This window comes from Dicentrarchus labrax, unplaced genomic scaffold (genome assembly GCF_905237075.1).
Source record: "Dicentrarchus labrax unplaced genomic scaffold, dlabrax2021, whole genome shotgun sequence".
Taxonomy (NCBI): domain Eukaryota; kingdom Metazoa; phylum Chordata; class Actinopteri; family Moronidae; genus Dicentrarchus; species Dicentrarchus labrax.
The window spans coordinates 8696458-8711837 of NW_026136723.1; the positions used below are offsets into that span (position 1 = coordinate 8696458).

Below are 15380 nucleotides of genomic sequence, written 5' to 3' on the forward strand. Positions count from 1 at the left end.
GTTGATTATGTTGACCCTTCTGTGGTCTTTGGCTCAAATTGACCCTTGTTCACTTTTCATTTACATCAAAAAAAGGATTTTCTTCCATATAACTGCCTAAAAATGACAGTGGTTCTGTTACACTCATTTCAAATAAAATTGATTACTTGACTACTTACACTGAATTATGGACATTTTATTCAATTTCTCCCCTTCTGTGATATTCCTGCCAGTTTGACCTGCCCACCACTAGGTGGTGCTATGTAAATGAGGTCTCTTAACCATATATTCCAAAAATAAGTGTAAAATTGGTGGTACTGAGTTGGAGTGAAGTTGACTAACAAGGTGAAACACAGAATTGGGTGATGATGTTTTGCTACATGCTTTACAAGCAGTAAAAACCAAAAAAGGAACAGTAAACTTAAAAGTAGCAATAGAAAACTAGAAGAACTACTAGAAAACACAGTGAACTGAAAGAGTTAGAGTTTTATTAAAAATACTTGTGTCCCCCCCACCTCTGAAATCAAAATTTCGTCCTTGGATTGACCCATCTAAAAATATATATATTAGGTTGACCCCCCTGCCTGGTATATGCCCATATCTTTCAAACTCATGCACAGTTTGTAATGCTTTCTATTGGAGATAGGTGTAATATGTGTATAAAAAAATAACTTGAAATAAAGTAGAACAATTTTAAAGTACATTTGGAGTTAAAAGACACAGAAATTACAAAAAAAGGAAGTGTGTGTGTGTGTGTGTGTGTGTGTGTGTGTGTGTGTGTGTGCGTGTGCGTGTGTGTGTGTGTGTGTGCGTGTGCGTGTGCGTGTGCGTATGTGTGTGTGTGTGTGTGTGTGTCGAGGTCACTCACTGTATGTGGCACTCATATTGGGCATCAATATATGCCCTGTCTCCTTCTCGTAGGATTCATTTTAATTTTGAGTGGTCATATACATTGTTGAAATCTGGGATTACAGGATTTCATTTGTTCAAATGAATGTTTTACATTGTAGGACAGGAAGTGCATCTCTGTCTCAACATCACCTGTCCAACAGTGACCACATATTACTATATAAGTTTTCTTTTGGTTTCTACGTTGTTTGTGTCTTCCTTTTTCAATTTCCAGGTTGTGCTCACTGAGCCTGGACGTGGTTAGGATCTGTCTCTGCTGTCTCTCTCTGACAGTAGATATTCTGCCCATTCATAATCTCTTTTTAGGCTCAGAACTAATTACTAACTAACTAATAAAAGGCCAAGTCAACTGCCAAACATTTATTTTCCGTTTCTCTCTTAAAGCTAAAGTACTTGGTGCTCATGTTAATGCCACTGACAAATAAAGGAAGACACAAACAGAGAAAGAAATTACCATCCTTTAAAAACACCAATTTTCTGCTGCTCCTTTAATTTCAGAATAACTTCATGTTCATGCATTCCAGCATGAGGTCCAGTTCTCAGCTGTTTGTTTTTGAGAATTTCAAAGTAATGGTTCCAGTTTCCATCTCTGTCTGCTCCAAACCCAAAAACATTGACCTGGGAAAACAAACACACCATGAATCTCAGCTGGATTTGAATAAACGCTCCATAGAATTGTCTTTCTTATTTCTGCATACAGTACATTTCTGCATATTCTAACTTACATTTCATACTGTTATGGTGCTGCACTCCACAGTGTTACTAAAGAGAGATCTTTCCCAACCCTTAACAAAGTAGTTTTAATTCCCTAAAACTTAACTAAAAGTTATTCATGCTCATTCACACTTATCATGCAGCTGGAACCACGAGACGCTTAGCTTAGCATAGAGACTGGTAACAGGGAAATGGCTTGCTCCAGGGTGTGGCTCCAGGGCAGGGGTGGACTCGGACAATAATTCAGGCCGGGAATTTGCTACCATCCCAGGCCACCACCTCCTGATTAACGCAAAATACCAAGAGTGAGTTAGGTTTGGCGCCTACTGATGTAAGAGTGTAAAATAATAAAGCAAAGGCTCCACATGCGCCCACACACAGCTTTTTGTGTTTCTTTCCCCTACAAAATAAATGCAGGCTGCACATTTAACAGTGTAGTAGTAGATGAAATAAAATAGGTTACACCATCATCCACCTAAACTTGAGACCAATCCTATTTTTAATGTAACAGGTACCAGACTAGTTATAAATTTGACCGCTGTGTCAACCATAGTATCATACCACAAGTGAGAGGTACACAGGTGGCGCACTGCAGATGTGTAGGTTTATATGCATTGACTTATTATGTTGTGTCTATGTTAGTTAACCATATTCTAAAATTTGCAACATCCTTTGTTACAACTTAAAACATTTGTTTTATTAAGTCAGTTTTAGCCCCATCAGCTTCCACAAAGTGGAACTAACCTCCTCATGAAGCTAGTGGTGCTGGATAGGCTCTGGTTGTGCGTCTCTTGTCACCACTAGAGTTTAATGTGTTACCTACTCCCTTACTGACAAACATGTCAGTTATTTTACAGCACTTCGCTGCATCTGTGGTCAGTGCTTTTAGCTTTTTAAGCCTCTCCCTCTCTGCTCCACCTTTCCTCTTGGGCTGTCGATCTCGCTCCATTTTTCAAGCATATAGAACTACAGGTGAGGGAGGAGGGGGGCGGGGGCACAACTTGGTGTGTGTGTGTGTGTGTGTGTGTGTGTGTGCGTGCCTGCAGTACTGTGACAGAGAGCCTCAGAAAAAGAGAGGAGGGGGTGTGTTTGTGCCCAACGTTGCTGTTCAGTCTGTGTGAGCTTCAGTGAGGCAGATACCCTAATGAGCCGCACGACGGATTTCAAAATCAAGCGCGACCCGAACCGAGCCTTTGGTCCCGACCATCGGCAATCGCAGAGCGGGCCAGTTCGGCGGCTAGGCCACGGGGAAATATCCCGGTGCTCCCGATGGCCAGTCAGCCACTGCTCCAGGGTGTGGCTCCAGGGTGTGGCTGCAGGAAGGAGCCCTGGTTTCCCTTTTCCGGCCAAGGTGCTGCTACTCCTTCTTGGCCGCTGCACTGAATCGCTCTTTGTCTGGCCCCTGTGTCTGATATGTGAATTTTGTTTACCTTTGGACAAAGCCAAGCTAGCGGTTTCCCCATTTCCAGTCTTCATGCCAATCTAAGATAACCAGCTGCTGTCTCTGGCTACGTAACTACAGATGTGTAAGAGGATTTCCCAAAATGTCAAACTATTGCTGTAACCACAGCTGTAGCAGATCAGAAAATGAATGATGTGTGATGAACACAAACATATATGTTTACTTATAAAAGATTAGTAAAGATGACGTTTTAATATTTTAAAGCTACAGAAGATATTTTTATAAAAAATGTTTTTGTCATATTTGCTGAAACTTTCACTATACTGACAGTAGCAGACAGATAATCTGAGAAAAATACAAAAGATTAAGAAGCCACGGGTTCCTCTGGCTACGACGAGCCAGAGGAACCCGTGGCTTCTTAATCTTCAAGCCTCCAACCCAAAGCATCTTTATACTTTTCTCGGCTCTGATTGGTTGTTTTTGTTCAGGCCTGGTGGATTCTTGCAAATGCCATTAGGAGCACTAGAAGGAGCCAGAGGAACATGATTTTTTCACAAATTATCGGTCTCATACTGATGTCAGGATATAGTGAATGTTTAAACCAATGAGATAAAAAAGTTGTTTTTATAAAAGTTACCTACTGCAGCTTTAAGATTTGCATTTATATTTATTCATGGCCTAGCACTCTTCTTCTTCCTTGCCTTCACTGGTGCAGTTCTTGGTGTTTGACTGCCGCCAGATATCAGTAGGATAGCATTAAGCTGTTGGCACAATGTGTAATGTGAACTTACCTCATCACACATTTGCGTGCTGAGAGCCAAAGTCAGAAAGCCAGTGGATGGATAATTGCCCTTCTTTCCCAACCACATTTCATGAACATATTTCATGAAAGCTGGATTGAGGATCATCACCTGTTATGAATCAGACTTAAACTGACATTAATCTGACATTTATAAAACATTCCTTTCTCTATTAAATGCTCGATACAATACAAATTACTGGATGACTTGATACTCACCAAATCTTTGTTAGCTCTCCTCGCCTTGTTAGCATTGTTTTCCCTGTTGGAGGCAACATTAATTGTTAAATTTAGTAGAATGTGAACTGATTACCAAGTATTATTTGGTAAAAATGGTGTAAGACTACTTTACCTAGTCCAAATTAATTCTAATGCTGCCCTTAGTGTAAAGAAGCAATTTTATTCTAACACATTTGTCATATCAACTTTATAAGGTGATAATATGTCAATGTTCCATTCACAGATTACATGCCCTGCGCACACATTAACAAAAAAACTATGGCAAGAATTTTCTAAGTAAAAGTGGAAAGTATTAATTACTTAAACCAGGGTTCCAAACCGGGGGTCAGGACCCCCACTAGGGGTGGATAAAGGTTGTCTAAGAAAAAATACACTGTAGGCCTATATCATCTCAGCATTTTGTTTATTTCTGTGAAGGAAACTAAATGAAATTATTATTTTTAATGTTTCAATTATTATTTAAGATCCTGAACACAAGCTATATTCACTGAGCGTACAGTCTCTTCTAAACAACCTCGTCCCACTTTAGTAAATATTAAACTAATACAACAATGGCCAAGCATCAGGGAGAAGAAAATAGTCTATGAAGTATATATGATTAAATTATTGTTAAAAATGAAGGTTCATTAAATAGTTTATACCTCTGCCACAGCGTACAGTCACACACAAACACCATTTTCATTCATATTAGATGTATCACTGTGATCCTCTGTGAGCTGAGACCTACCCTGGATCGAAGGATTTGAGGAGCCACAGTAAATCATTGATCTTGAATGGAAACAGCACAAGATGTGTGGTGTTGTCCAGATTTATAGCACTCTCTGGATACATCACATGGTGTGTTGTTTTGTTCCCAACATCTGCTTCATAGCCTTTGGTACGGCCATGGTTCATTCTAAAAGATACAGGGGATACACATTTAATATCATGTAGTTGAAGAACAATAACATGGTGATTGAAGTTGAATTGAAGTTGCATGGAAATCCTGAATTAAGTGGCAGAATTTGGGGATTTAACTGAACACTGGTGATTTACCTTATTATGATATCATGAGAATCAATCAGAGGTCCATAATGTGATCCCTTCAAATTACCAGAATTCCCCACCACAGCACAAGTCCTGCAGCGGTCAGGGCTGGGTCCTACAACATCTGGAATGGGTGGGAAAATCTGAAACAGCCTGTCCACTGTTGTCTTGTAGAAATCGAAGTTACGTCCTTCATTCTGGATGTGCTGACACACATAACAGAAAATTCAGTCCTTCATTTATTCCAGCATCAGTTTGCAATTAAAGTGAGTTGTAGTATGTAAGCTACAATACACAATACAAGATGCAATTCATAATAGGGATGTCCCGATCCCATCATAGTCATGTAATGTTGAGTATCTGCTGATACAGAGTCCCGATCCAATCCAGTATTATTTTTAAATTATACAGTGCACAGTTTAAGTATATTAAAGCTACTCAAACCAATCCAGTGCTTGACAATTGAATAGCTCTGTATTGCATTAATGCACTGTTTGTTTTACTTTCATATTCGAGTATAAAATAACAAACTCTCATCGTTGCAGCCTCTGTATTCTACTCAGTGATCTTTTGCGCAAATTACATATATTAATTACTCTTATTAGGTTTTTGTTCGCAGCACCTTTGTTGGACTTGCAGTGTGGTGTTGAGAGTGGTTGTGTATCTCTACTGCTCTCTCCCCTGAGCAGGAGGAGCTGCTCTCTAACACACACACACACACACACGGCCGTACGTGCTCCACTAGGTGAGCTACTGTGAGGTCCATGCATGGTTTTTGTGCATACACATTGTTTATACATCTGGCCCCAGCTCACGAGGAATATATGCAACTCTTTAGCTGTATTTGCTCCACTAGGAGCAGATAGTGTACAGAGTGTACTTTTTAACCACAAGCAGCAATATCGATATCAAAGATTATAGACACTTTAAATGTGACTGCAGAAATTTGTTGGCACACGCAGTTGATTATTGTTGTTTTCCACTTCATTTTTATGTGATTGGCAACATTGTTTTAATTTGAACTTTTTTCACACGTTTTATATGCTACAATGGATTTTTACTGCTATTTTATCTTCCTATGCATCAAAGGGTTGTTTTGTTTCCTGACACTATACAGGTTCTTCTTGGGGTATAAAGGAACAGAAAAAGTGCAGAAAACACCAAAAACAGTCAGAGTCTCTAAAATTATCAACACTGAAATTATGTGTGTAAAGATAAGTTGATATTTACCTTCCACCAAATGAAATCATCCTCTGAGCTTGTATAGTTTCTTGACAAAAAGGGTGTTGGAGAAGAATTGATGAGCTCCCTAAACCATGGATCACTCTCTGTTAAACATTTGTGACAGGCACAAAGACCTGAATTCTCAGGGCCGAGGTAATGTAAAGACATATCCCATGAATATCTAGATAACACACCAATGGCAGTGATACACAGTAGGTAAATGAGAACTTGGGTGTTGCCTAATCTGGGAACCATCTTGGCAGCGTTTTGAATGAAGAGCAGATTCTGTTGATACAAAATGTGATGAAACACACAGGTGAGTCAATATATGGAAAACGTGTTATGAACAACATTAAAAGAAATGACTGTCACTTTAATATGCAACCACTCCTAGTTTGGCAGGTGCCCTCAGGCAGTGGTAGATAAATATAGACAACACAATGAAAACATAAATGCCACCTGTTTGTTTGGCGGCCATCAGTATTTAAAAAATCTTCAAAGTAGTTGTCTGTATAGTGGAATAATATTTGAGACTTTGGTCAAACTGGTTATATGACTCTGAAAGAGGATAATAAAGGAGTAACATAACAATTAAATTAATAAAAGGATTAAGTGATGCAGTGTATCAGGATACGTTTCTGTTCTCTGGACTTATTTGTGTCCAAACTCAACATTGTATAGAATGTGTTTTTTCTTTGAAGAAGAACAGTTTAAACTGACTAACTAAACAGGGAATAAAATAAAAAGAAAAAAAAAGGAAACAGGAAATGCAATTTAATAAACCTTACAAGGAAATTATCTTTACTTTAGTTTAACTTTAGGTCCTGCTGCCATGCTGTACTACAAGCAAGAGAAAAATCATATAAAAAACATAAGTAGTTTAAGAGGTAACATAAGGCACATTTTGAGACAAGAGCAAGAATATTTAATATTAATATTTACCATATTAGTAAATTAACATAAATGGTTTTTTTTAAAGCTTTCTTCTTACCTTCAGTAGTTTCTTGGATAAAAAATACATTACATAATACAATATTATGCCAGACAACAGCATAGAAAGAACTAAAGCCACAGTTACTGGCTGGGTTGAGTATCATTCATAGACAAAATCATTTGCACTTTGTATTTCAGCATTCATCCCATTAAAAAGCTACACTCTGTCACTGTATACCAAGTTATACATTTAATCTCACAATCAATTGAAATGTGTTTAAGATATAAATATAGGTATATATATTATCTTACCGAGAGAAAGGGGTGAGGCAACTGAGGAAGAGATTGCTGCCGTTGAACAACTGGTGAAATGTTGAGATACAATCGTGGCACTGGCAGAACGGGAAAGGACGACAGTAGGTGTGTTTGGTTAAACAAAGGCACACAGTTGAATATTTATGGTCACTGGATGAGTTAACATCCTGTTTTTCTAGCATTATGGTTCAGTAGACTTGTGTTTTGTTGGCCCCTATAACTCAGTTAATTCAGTTGCCTTCAGTAATTTGTTTTATTTAATCTTTTTGGGAAAATAAACCCAACTTTTGAACTTTAAACAAATGTTATTGACAGTGTAAAGACTTTACTACTATTTTGATCTAATTTTTTTTTTTTTTTTTGATTGTATATTATGTACCCGGTTCTACTTTGAATAGCAAATTCCAAGGGCAAGGTAGGTGATACAAGTGTGTGTGCACCTGCTATTTTGATTCTATTATTCCGTGAATGTTCACCAGCATGCTAAAACATGCAGAACGGCAGAGTGAAGATAATTATAGAGCATAGTCGAATAGGGGTGGTTATTATTAAATAAAGACATTGCTTATACGGTCATATCGGATGGATGGTCTTAATAATTCAAATGTATAGCTCACCTTATACATGGTAATTAATGTAACACAACAGTGTTTGCACTACATGTGATTCACGGATAAAACATGGGACATTATTTCTGCCAAAAAGAAAGATGGAAGAGGCTATAATGAGACCTGATAACTGGATGTTATCTTCATAAAAAGCAGAGTATCAAGTTATATCCAACCAGTCTGATGGATCTAGAGGTCTAAGCCTGCTGTTGTTTTCAGGCGATTTAATGAAGTTAAACACAGCGAACGGTCATGTGTAATGACACTGCGCTCTGGTGCAGCATTTACAACGTAACATATCAGTCCATGCCTTCAAATGCTGCAGGGATTTCATGAACTGAATGAGAAACTTTTCATACAGAAAAAGTTTGGATCAATGCCTTTGAACTACACAGCTACTAATATCTTGGTTTTATTTTTTATGAAAATATGAGATTTTTCAAAACAAGATTTAATGCTGGGCTCAGTTTTATTTTATGCCGCTGGAGCTAGGGCATAACCAGGGGCTAGGGGATAATTTGTTGAGGTTGAGCAGTTGCCAGCTGAAAGTGAAATGTATGGAGCTATTACTGTAGCAAAAGTATTTACAAATGAGAGTGGAGAGTTGTGTAACTGTATCTCAATCCTTGTGTGCATGATCAGATTTGTAAATGTGTAAAAAAAAAAATCAACAAATCTGTATTCAGATTGCGGGCTGGATTATTTTATATTTTCGACATCATGTCGTGGAACGGAGGGAGGGTGATGGTGGGCAGAAACGGCCCACCAGCCAGCAGTTTGACACCCCTGCTCTATACAGATGATCAGATCAATACTCCATTTATTACTTTAGGAGGAGATTTATCAGGTTATTGTCAATCTGGGAAAATATGATGTAACAAATTTAAAAACACCAATGTTCTGCTGCTCCTTTAATTTCAGAATAACTTCATGTTCATGCATTCCAGCATGAGGTCCAGTTCTCAGCTGTTTGTTTTTGAGAATTTCAAAGTAATGGTTCCAGTTTCCATCTCTGTCTGCTCCAAACCCAAAAACATTGACCTGGGAAAACAAACACACCATGAATCTCAGCTGGATTTGAATAAACGCTCCATAGAATTGTCTTTCTTATTTCTGCATACAGTACATTTCTGCATATTCTAACTTACATTTCATACTGTTATGGTGCTGCACTCCACAGTGTTACTAAATAGGGTTTCTGAACACATCCAGATAAGCTGGGTAGAGTTAAAATGATTTGTTCTCTCTCACAAGCAAAGGCAGCCATTTTATAAAGTTCAATTTGAAAAAAAATGTAAATGTGAGAAGTACTGACGACAGCAGACGTTACATTGTTTCCTTTGTGCCAGGATGTGTTGCTATGTTATGGTTCTTTCACATGCTCAGATAAAACCCTATCAAAATGAAAGATTCCATGTCAAAGTGTTGTCAATGAGTATGCTGGCATGAAACCTTTGCTAGCCAACTGAAACTGATGTTATCATGATTCTTTTGTTTGCAGGATAGAAGGTGCCTTTTATGAACACAGCACTCCTGTCAATGTAATGCAAGGTGTTGGACATAAAGTAACCTAAAATAAAATCAAATATGTGGAAGGTGTGATTGAGATGTAAATTGAGAAGCTAGAAAAACATTCAAGTTAATGGGTTTACAGTTTTAGAATCATATATAGCTTGATATTGATTTGGGGACAAGGACATGGCTGGATAGCTAGCTTGTATTGTTAAACATACTGTCAAATTATATTTACCGTTTGTCAATTGTTGTTATTCCCTTTTAATCTAGCTAGCATAGCGTTAGCTCTGTGTCTCGTAGCTGAGCCAAAGTGTTCTACAAACAGAGGGAACTAGAAATATCTCCCATTGCCAAGTCATATCTAAGGCTCATCCTATTGACTGGAGTAGTGAATAACGTTTGCATTGCATTAGAACCTTATGGGATGGTAATGATTCTTCCAGGTATTAGGTAGGAACTCAGGTGTTACCAGGGAAATGAAGTTATGGCTAGTAAAAAAGTTTAGATTTCAATTGCAAAATGCATGAAAATATAAAATATTGATCTTCCTTTTCTTTCTTTGGCAAGTGACCATTGTATAAGTGGGATAATGCCCTTCGAGGTGTCTATTATCAGGAATTAATGGACTTCCCTGAAGCGGAGATTCTGGCCTTCATTCCTGATAATGGACACCTTCCGGGTATTATTTCTTACTTATCTGACATGAGTTTGTTCAATACAGATTTGTTCCCTCACCATATTTGGTTACACTGCATTTTCATCATCCCACAACTTTAGTCCACACTGAGATATCTCAACAGCTATCAGATGGGTTGCCATGACGTTTTAGTACAGAAGACGCATCAAGTGTGCACACCCAGGCCAAAATATTACTGCAAGACACAAAAGAGAAAAAGTCTGTACACTGAGGGGGTCCAAATGATTATTTTTATTCCCTTTTTATAAAGCAACGTTTCAATCTGCAAGATCTCATTCAGACAAATGTCAAAAGAAAACAGACATTGCTTGAAGAGGCACATCAGTCGAGTTTTACAATGAATATACTGCCTCGCCTGCAACAACTCCAGGTTTCTGAGAAGATATGGAGAAAGTTAGCTAACAATGATATTATTGGTTTGTTTTGTTTTTTAACCAAAATATTAATATAGGGCATATATTTTGCATCTGATTCAAACTATAAACACAATGTATGGTCAGTGACTACATATTACTATATAAGTTTTCTTTTGGTTTCCATGGTTTTTTGTGTCTTCCCTTTTCAATTTCCAGGTTGTGCTCACTGAGCCTGGACTTGGTTAGGATCTGTCTCTGCTGTCTCTCTCTGACAGTAGATATTCTGCCCATTCATAATCTCTTTTTAGGCTCAGAACTAATTACTAACTAACTAATAAAAGGCCAAGTCAACTGCCAAACATTTATCTTCCGTTTCTCTCTTAAAGCTAAAGTACTTGGTGCTCATGTTAATGCCACTGACAAATAAAGGAAGACACAAACAGAGAAAGAAATTACCATCCTCTAAAAACACCAATTTTCTGCTGCTCCTTTAATTTCAGAATAACTTCATGTTCATGCATTCCAGCATGAGGTCCAGTTCTCAGCTGTTTGTTTTTGAGAATTTCAAAGTAATGGTTCCAGTTTCCATCTCTGTCTGCTCCAAACCCAAAAACATTGACCTGGGAAAACAAACACACCATGAATCTCAGCTGGATTTGAATAAACGCTCCATAGAATTGTCTTTCTTATTTCTGCATACAGTACATTTCTGCATATTCTAACTTACATTTCATACTGTTATGGTGCTGCACTCCACAGTGTTACTAAATAGGGTTTCTGAACACATCCAGATAAGCTGGGTAGAGTTAAAATGATTTGTTCTCTCTCACAAGCAAAGGCAGCCATTTTATAAAGTTCAATTTGAAAAAAAATGTAAATGTGAGAAGTACTGACGACAGCAGACGTTACATTGTTTCTTTTGTGCCAGGATGTGTTGCTATGTTATGGTTCTTTCACATGCTCAGATAAAACCCTATCAAAATGAAAGATTCCATGTCAAAGTGTTGTCAATGAGTATGCTGGCATGAAACCTTTGCTAGCAAACTGAAACTGATGTTATCATGATTCTTTTGTTTGCAGGATAGAAGGTGCCTTTTATGAACACAGCACTCCTGTCAATGTAATGCAAGGTGTTGGACATAAAGTAACCTAAAATAAAATCAAATATGTGGAAGGTGTGATTGAGATGTAAATTGAGAAGCTAGAAAAAATTCAAGTTAATGGGTTTACAGTTTTAGAATCATATATAGCTTGATATTGATTTGGGGACAAGGACATGGCTGGATAGCTAGCTTGTATTGTTAAACATACTGTCAAATTATATTTACCGTTTGTCAATTGTTGTTATTCCCTTTTAATCTAGCTAGCATAGCGTTAGCTCTGTGTCTCGTAGCTGAGCCAAAGTGTTCTACAAACAGAGGGAACTAGAAATATCTCCCATTGCCAAGTCATATCTAAGGCTCATCCTATTGACTGGAGTAGTGAATAACGTTTGCATTGCATTAGAACCTTATGGGATGGTAATGATTCTTCCAGGTATTAGGTAGGAACTCAGGTGTTACCAGGGAAATGAAGTTATGGCTAGTAAAAAAGTTTAGATTTCAATTGCAAAATGCATGAAAATATAAAATATTGATCTTCCTTTTCTTTCTTTGGCAAGTGACCATTGTATAAGTGGGATAATGCCCTTCGAGGTGTCTATTATCAGGAATTAATGGACTTCCCTGAAGCGGAGATTCTGGCCTTCATTCCTGATAATGGACACCTTCCCGGGTATTATTTCTTACTTATCTGACATGAGTTTGTTCAATACAGATTTGTTCCCTCACCATATTTGGGTACAGTGAATTTTCATCATCCCACAACTTTAGTCCACACTGAGATATCTCAACAGCTATCAGATGGGTTGCCATGACGTTTTAGTACAGAAGACGCATCAAGTGTGTGCACACCCAGGCAAAAATATTACTGCAAGACACAAAAGAGAAAAAGTCTGTACACTGAGGGGGTCCAAATGATTATTTTTATTCCCTTTTTATAAAGCAACGTTTCAATCTGCAAGATCTCATTCAGATAATGAGAAACTTTAAATAAACATTATTTTACCAAGTCAAAATATTGAGATACTAAGTCATTATTTTGAAAAAAAATTTGAATTATATTGAGTTAAAGAATCCTTTTTTTCTGTCACATTGTCTTCCATAAGAAAAAGCAAAGTTGTTATAATACAGCAAAACTCTCAGACATACTGTCTGACTATAACACCTTTGCTATCCCGTCCATGTTAGAGAAAAGTATTTTTAATTCCGTAAACTTAATTAAAAGTTATTTACCCTTATTCACAGTTATCATGCAGCTGGAACCACGAGACGCACAGCTAGCATAGAGACTGGTAACAGGGAAACAGCTTGCTCCATGGTGTGGCTCCAGGGTGTGGCTCCAGGAGGGAGCCCTGGTTTCCCTTTTCTGGCCAAGGTGCTGCTACTCCTTCTTGGCCGCTGCACTGAATCGCTCTTTGTCTGGCCCCTGTGTCTGATATGTGAATTTTGTTTACCTTTCGACAAAGCCAAGCTAGCTGTTTCCCCATGTCCAGTCTTCATGCCAGTCTAAGATAACCAGCTGCTGTCTCTGGCTGTGTAATTACAGATGTGAGTGTGGTACTGATCTGATCGGATTTCCCAAAATGTCAAACTATTGCTGTAACCACAGCTGTAGCAGATCAGAAAATGCATGACGTGTGATGAACACAAACATATATGTTTACTTATAAAAGATTAGCAAAGATGACATTTTAATATGTTTTTTTCATATTTGCTGAAACTTTCACTATACTGACAGTAGTAGACAGATAATCTGAGTCGTAGCGCTCCTTATGGGATTTGCAAGGAAACAGCAGACATGAACAAAAGCAATCAATCAGAGCCAAGAAAGATAGTTTCTTATCAGATTATCTGTCATGATATAGTGAAGTTTCAGCAAATATCACACAAAGTTATTTTATAAAAGTTACCTACTGCAGCTTTAAGATTTGCATTTATATTTATTCATGGCCTAGCACTCTTCTTCTTCCTTGCCTTCACTGGTGCAGTTCTTGGTGTTTGACTGCCACCAGATATCAGTAGGATAGCATTAAGCTGTTGGCACAATGTGTAATGTGAACCTACCTCATCACATATTTGCATGCTGAGAGCCAAAGTGAGAAAGCCAGTGGATGGATAATTGCCCTTCTTTCTGAACCACATTTAATGAACATATTTCATGAAAGCTGGATTGAGGATCATCACCTGTTATGAATCAGATTTAGACTGACATTAATCTGACATTTATAAAACATTCCTTTCTCTATTAAATGCTCGATACAATACAATCACTGGATGACTTGATACTCACCAAATCTGTGTTAGCTCTACTTGCCTTGTTAGCACTGTTTTCCCTGTTGGAGGCAACATTAATTGTTAAATTTAGTAGAATGTGAACTGATTACCAAGTATTATTTGGTAAAAATGGTGTGAGCCTACTTTACCTACTCCAAATTAATTCTAATGCTGCCCTTAGTGTAAAGAAGCAATTTTATTCTAACACATTTGTCATATCAACTTTATAAGGTGATAATATGTCAATGTTCCATTCATAGATTACATGCCCTGCGCACACATTAACAAAAAAAAAAACTATAGCAAGAATTTTCTAAGTAAAAGTGGAAAGCTACACGGTAGGCCTATATCATCTCCGCATTTTTTTTATTTCTGTGACGAAAACTAAATGAAATTGTTATTTTTAATGTTTCAATTATTATTTAAGATCCTGAACACAAGCTATATACACTGAGCGTACAGTCTCTTCTAAACAACCTCGTCCCACTTTAGTAAATATTAAACTAATACAACAATGGCCAAGCATTAGGGAGAAGAAAATGTAGTCTATGAAGTATATATGATTAAATTATTGTTAAAAATGAAGGTTCATTGAATAGTTTATACCTCTGCCACAGCGTACAGTCACACACAAACACCATTTTCATTCATATTAGATGTATCACTGTGATCCTCTGTGAGCTGAGACCTACCCTGGATCGAAGGATTTGAGGAGCCACAGCAAATCAGTGATCTTGAATGGAAACAGCACAAGATGTGTGGTGTTGTCCAGATTTATAGCACTCTCTGGATACATCACATGGTGTGTTGTTTTGTTCCCAACATCTGCTTCATAGCCTTTGGTACGGCCATGGTTCATTCTAAAAGATACAGGGGATACACATTTAATATCATGTAGTTGAAGAACAATAACATGGTGATTGAAGTTGAATTGAAGTTGCATGGAAATCCTGAATAAAAATGCTGCTGACCCTATGTATGTGGCAGAATTGTGGCTCTACTAGATTTTTCTACTACACAAAATAAAGTTCCTCAGAATTTGTCTCAGTGTCAACATCATTGTCCAAACTAGATACTCAGGGATTTAACTGAACACTGGTGATTTACCTTATTATGATATCATGAGAATCAATCAGAGGTCCATAATGTGATCCCTTCAAATTACCAGAATTCCCCACCACAGCACAAGTCCTGCAGCGGTCAGGGCTGGGTCCTACAACATCTGGAATGGGTGGGAAAATCTGAAACAGCCTGTCCACTCTTGTCTTGTAGAAATCGAAATTACATCT

The 15380-nt window shown here is 37.7% G+C and overlaps 1 protein-coding gene and 1 long non-coding RNA gene across 9 annotated transcripts in view; both read right to left on the reverse strand.

Moving 5' to 3' along the window:
- The window catches only part of LOC127358227 (CMP-N-acetylneuraminate-beta-galactosamide-alpha-2,3-sialyltransferase 1-like), a 136787-nt gene extending 124061 nt beyond the window's left edge, over nucleotides 1–12726 (reverse strand). For 3 of the 8 annotated variants that reach the window (XR_007882399.1, XR_007882398.1, XM_051391188.1), the window contains exons 1-7: nucleotides 12547–12724; nucleotides 6300–6578; nucleotides 5079–5275; nucleotides 4771–4938; nucleotides 4023–4065; nucleotides 3796–3915; nucleotides 1343–1506 (exon numbers count right to left, since the gene is read on the reverse strand). Coding sequence is in view for 4 of the 8 variants with exons in the window: in XM_051391188.1 (XP_051247148.1) it covers nucleotides 1343–1506; nucleotides 3796–3915; nucleotides 4023–4065; nucleotides 4771–4938; nucleotides 5079–5275; nucleotides 6300–6578; nucleotides 12547–12630 (1055 nt within the window). In the remaining 4 variants the exon portion in view is untranslated. Of the gene's footprint in view, nucleotides 1–555; nucleotides 1507–3795; nucleotides 3916–4022; nucleotides 4066–4770; nucleotides 4939–5078; nucleotides 5276–6299; nucleotides 6579–7538; nucleotides 7687–12546 lie in introns of those variants that run through there. The other 5 variants (XR_007882401.1, XR_007882400.1, XM_051391190.1 and 2 more) reach the window with 5 other exon arrangements.
- On the reverse strand, nucleotides 10993–11662 carry LOC127358237 (uncharacterized). Its single transcript, XR_007882405.1, has 2 exons — nucleotides 11445–11662; nucleotides 10993–11337 (listed from the first exon to the last, which is right to left on the reverse strand). It is a non-coding gene; the product is annotated as an uncharacterized LOC127358237 (long non-coding RNA).
- Nucleotides 12727–15380: the final 2654 nt, after the last annotated feature.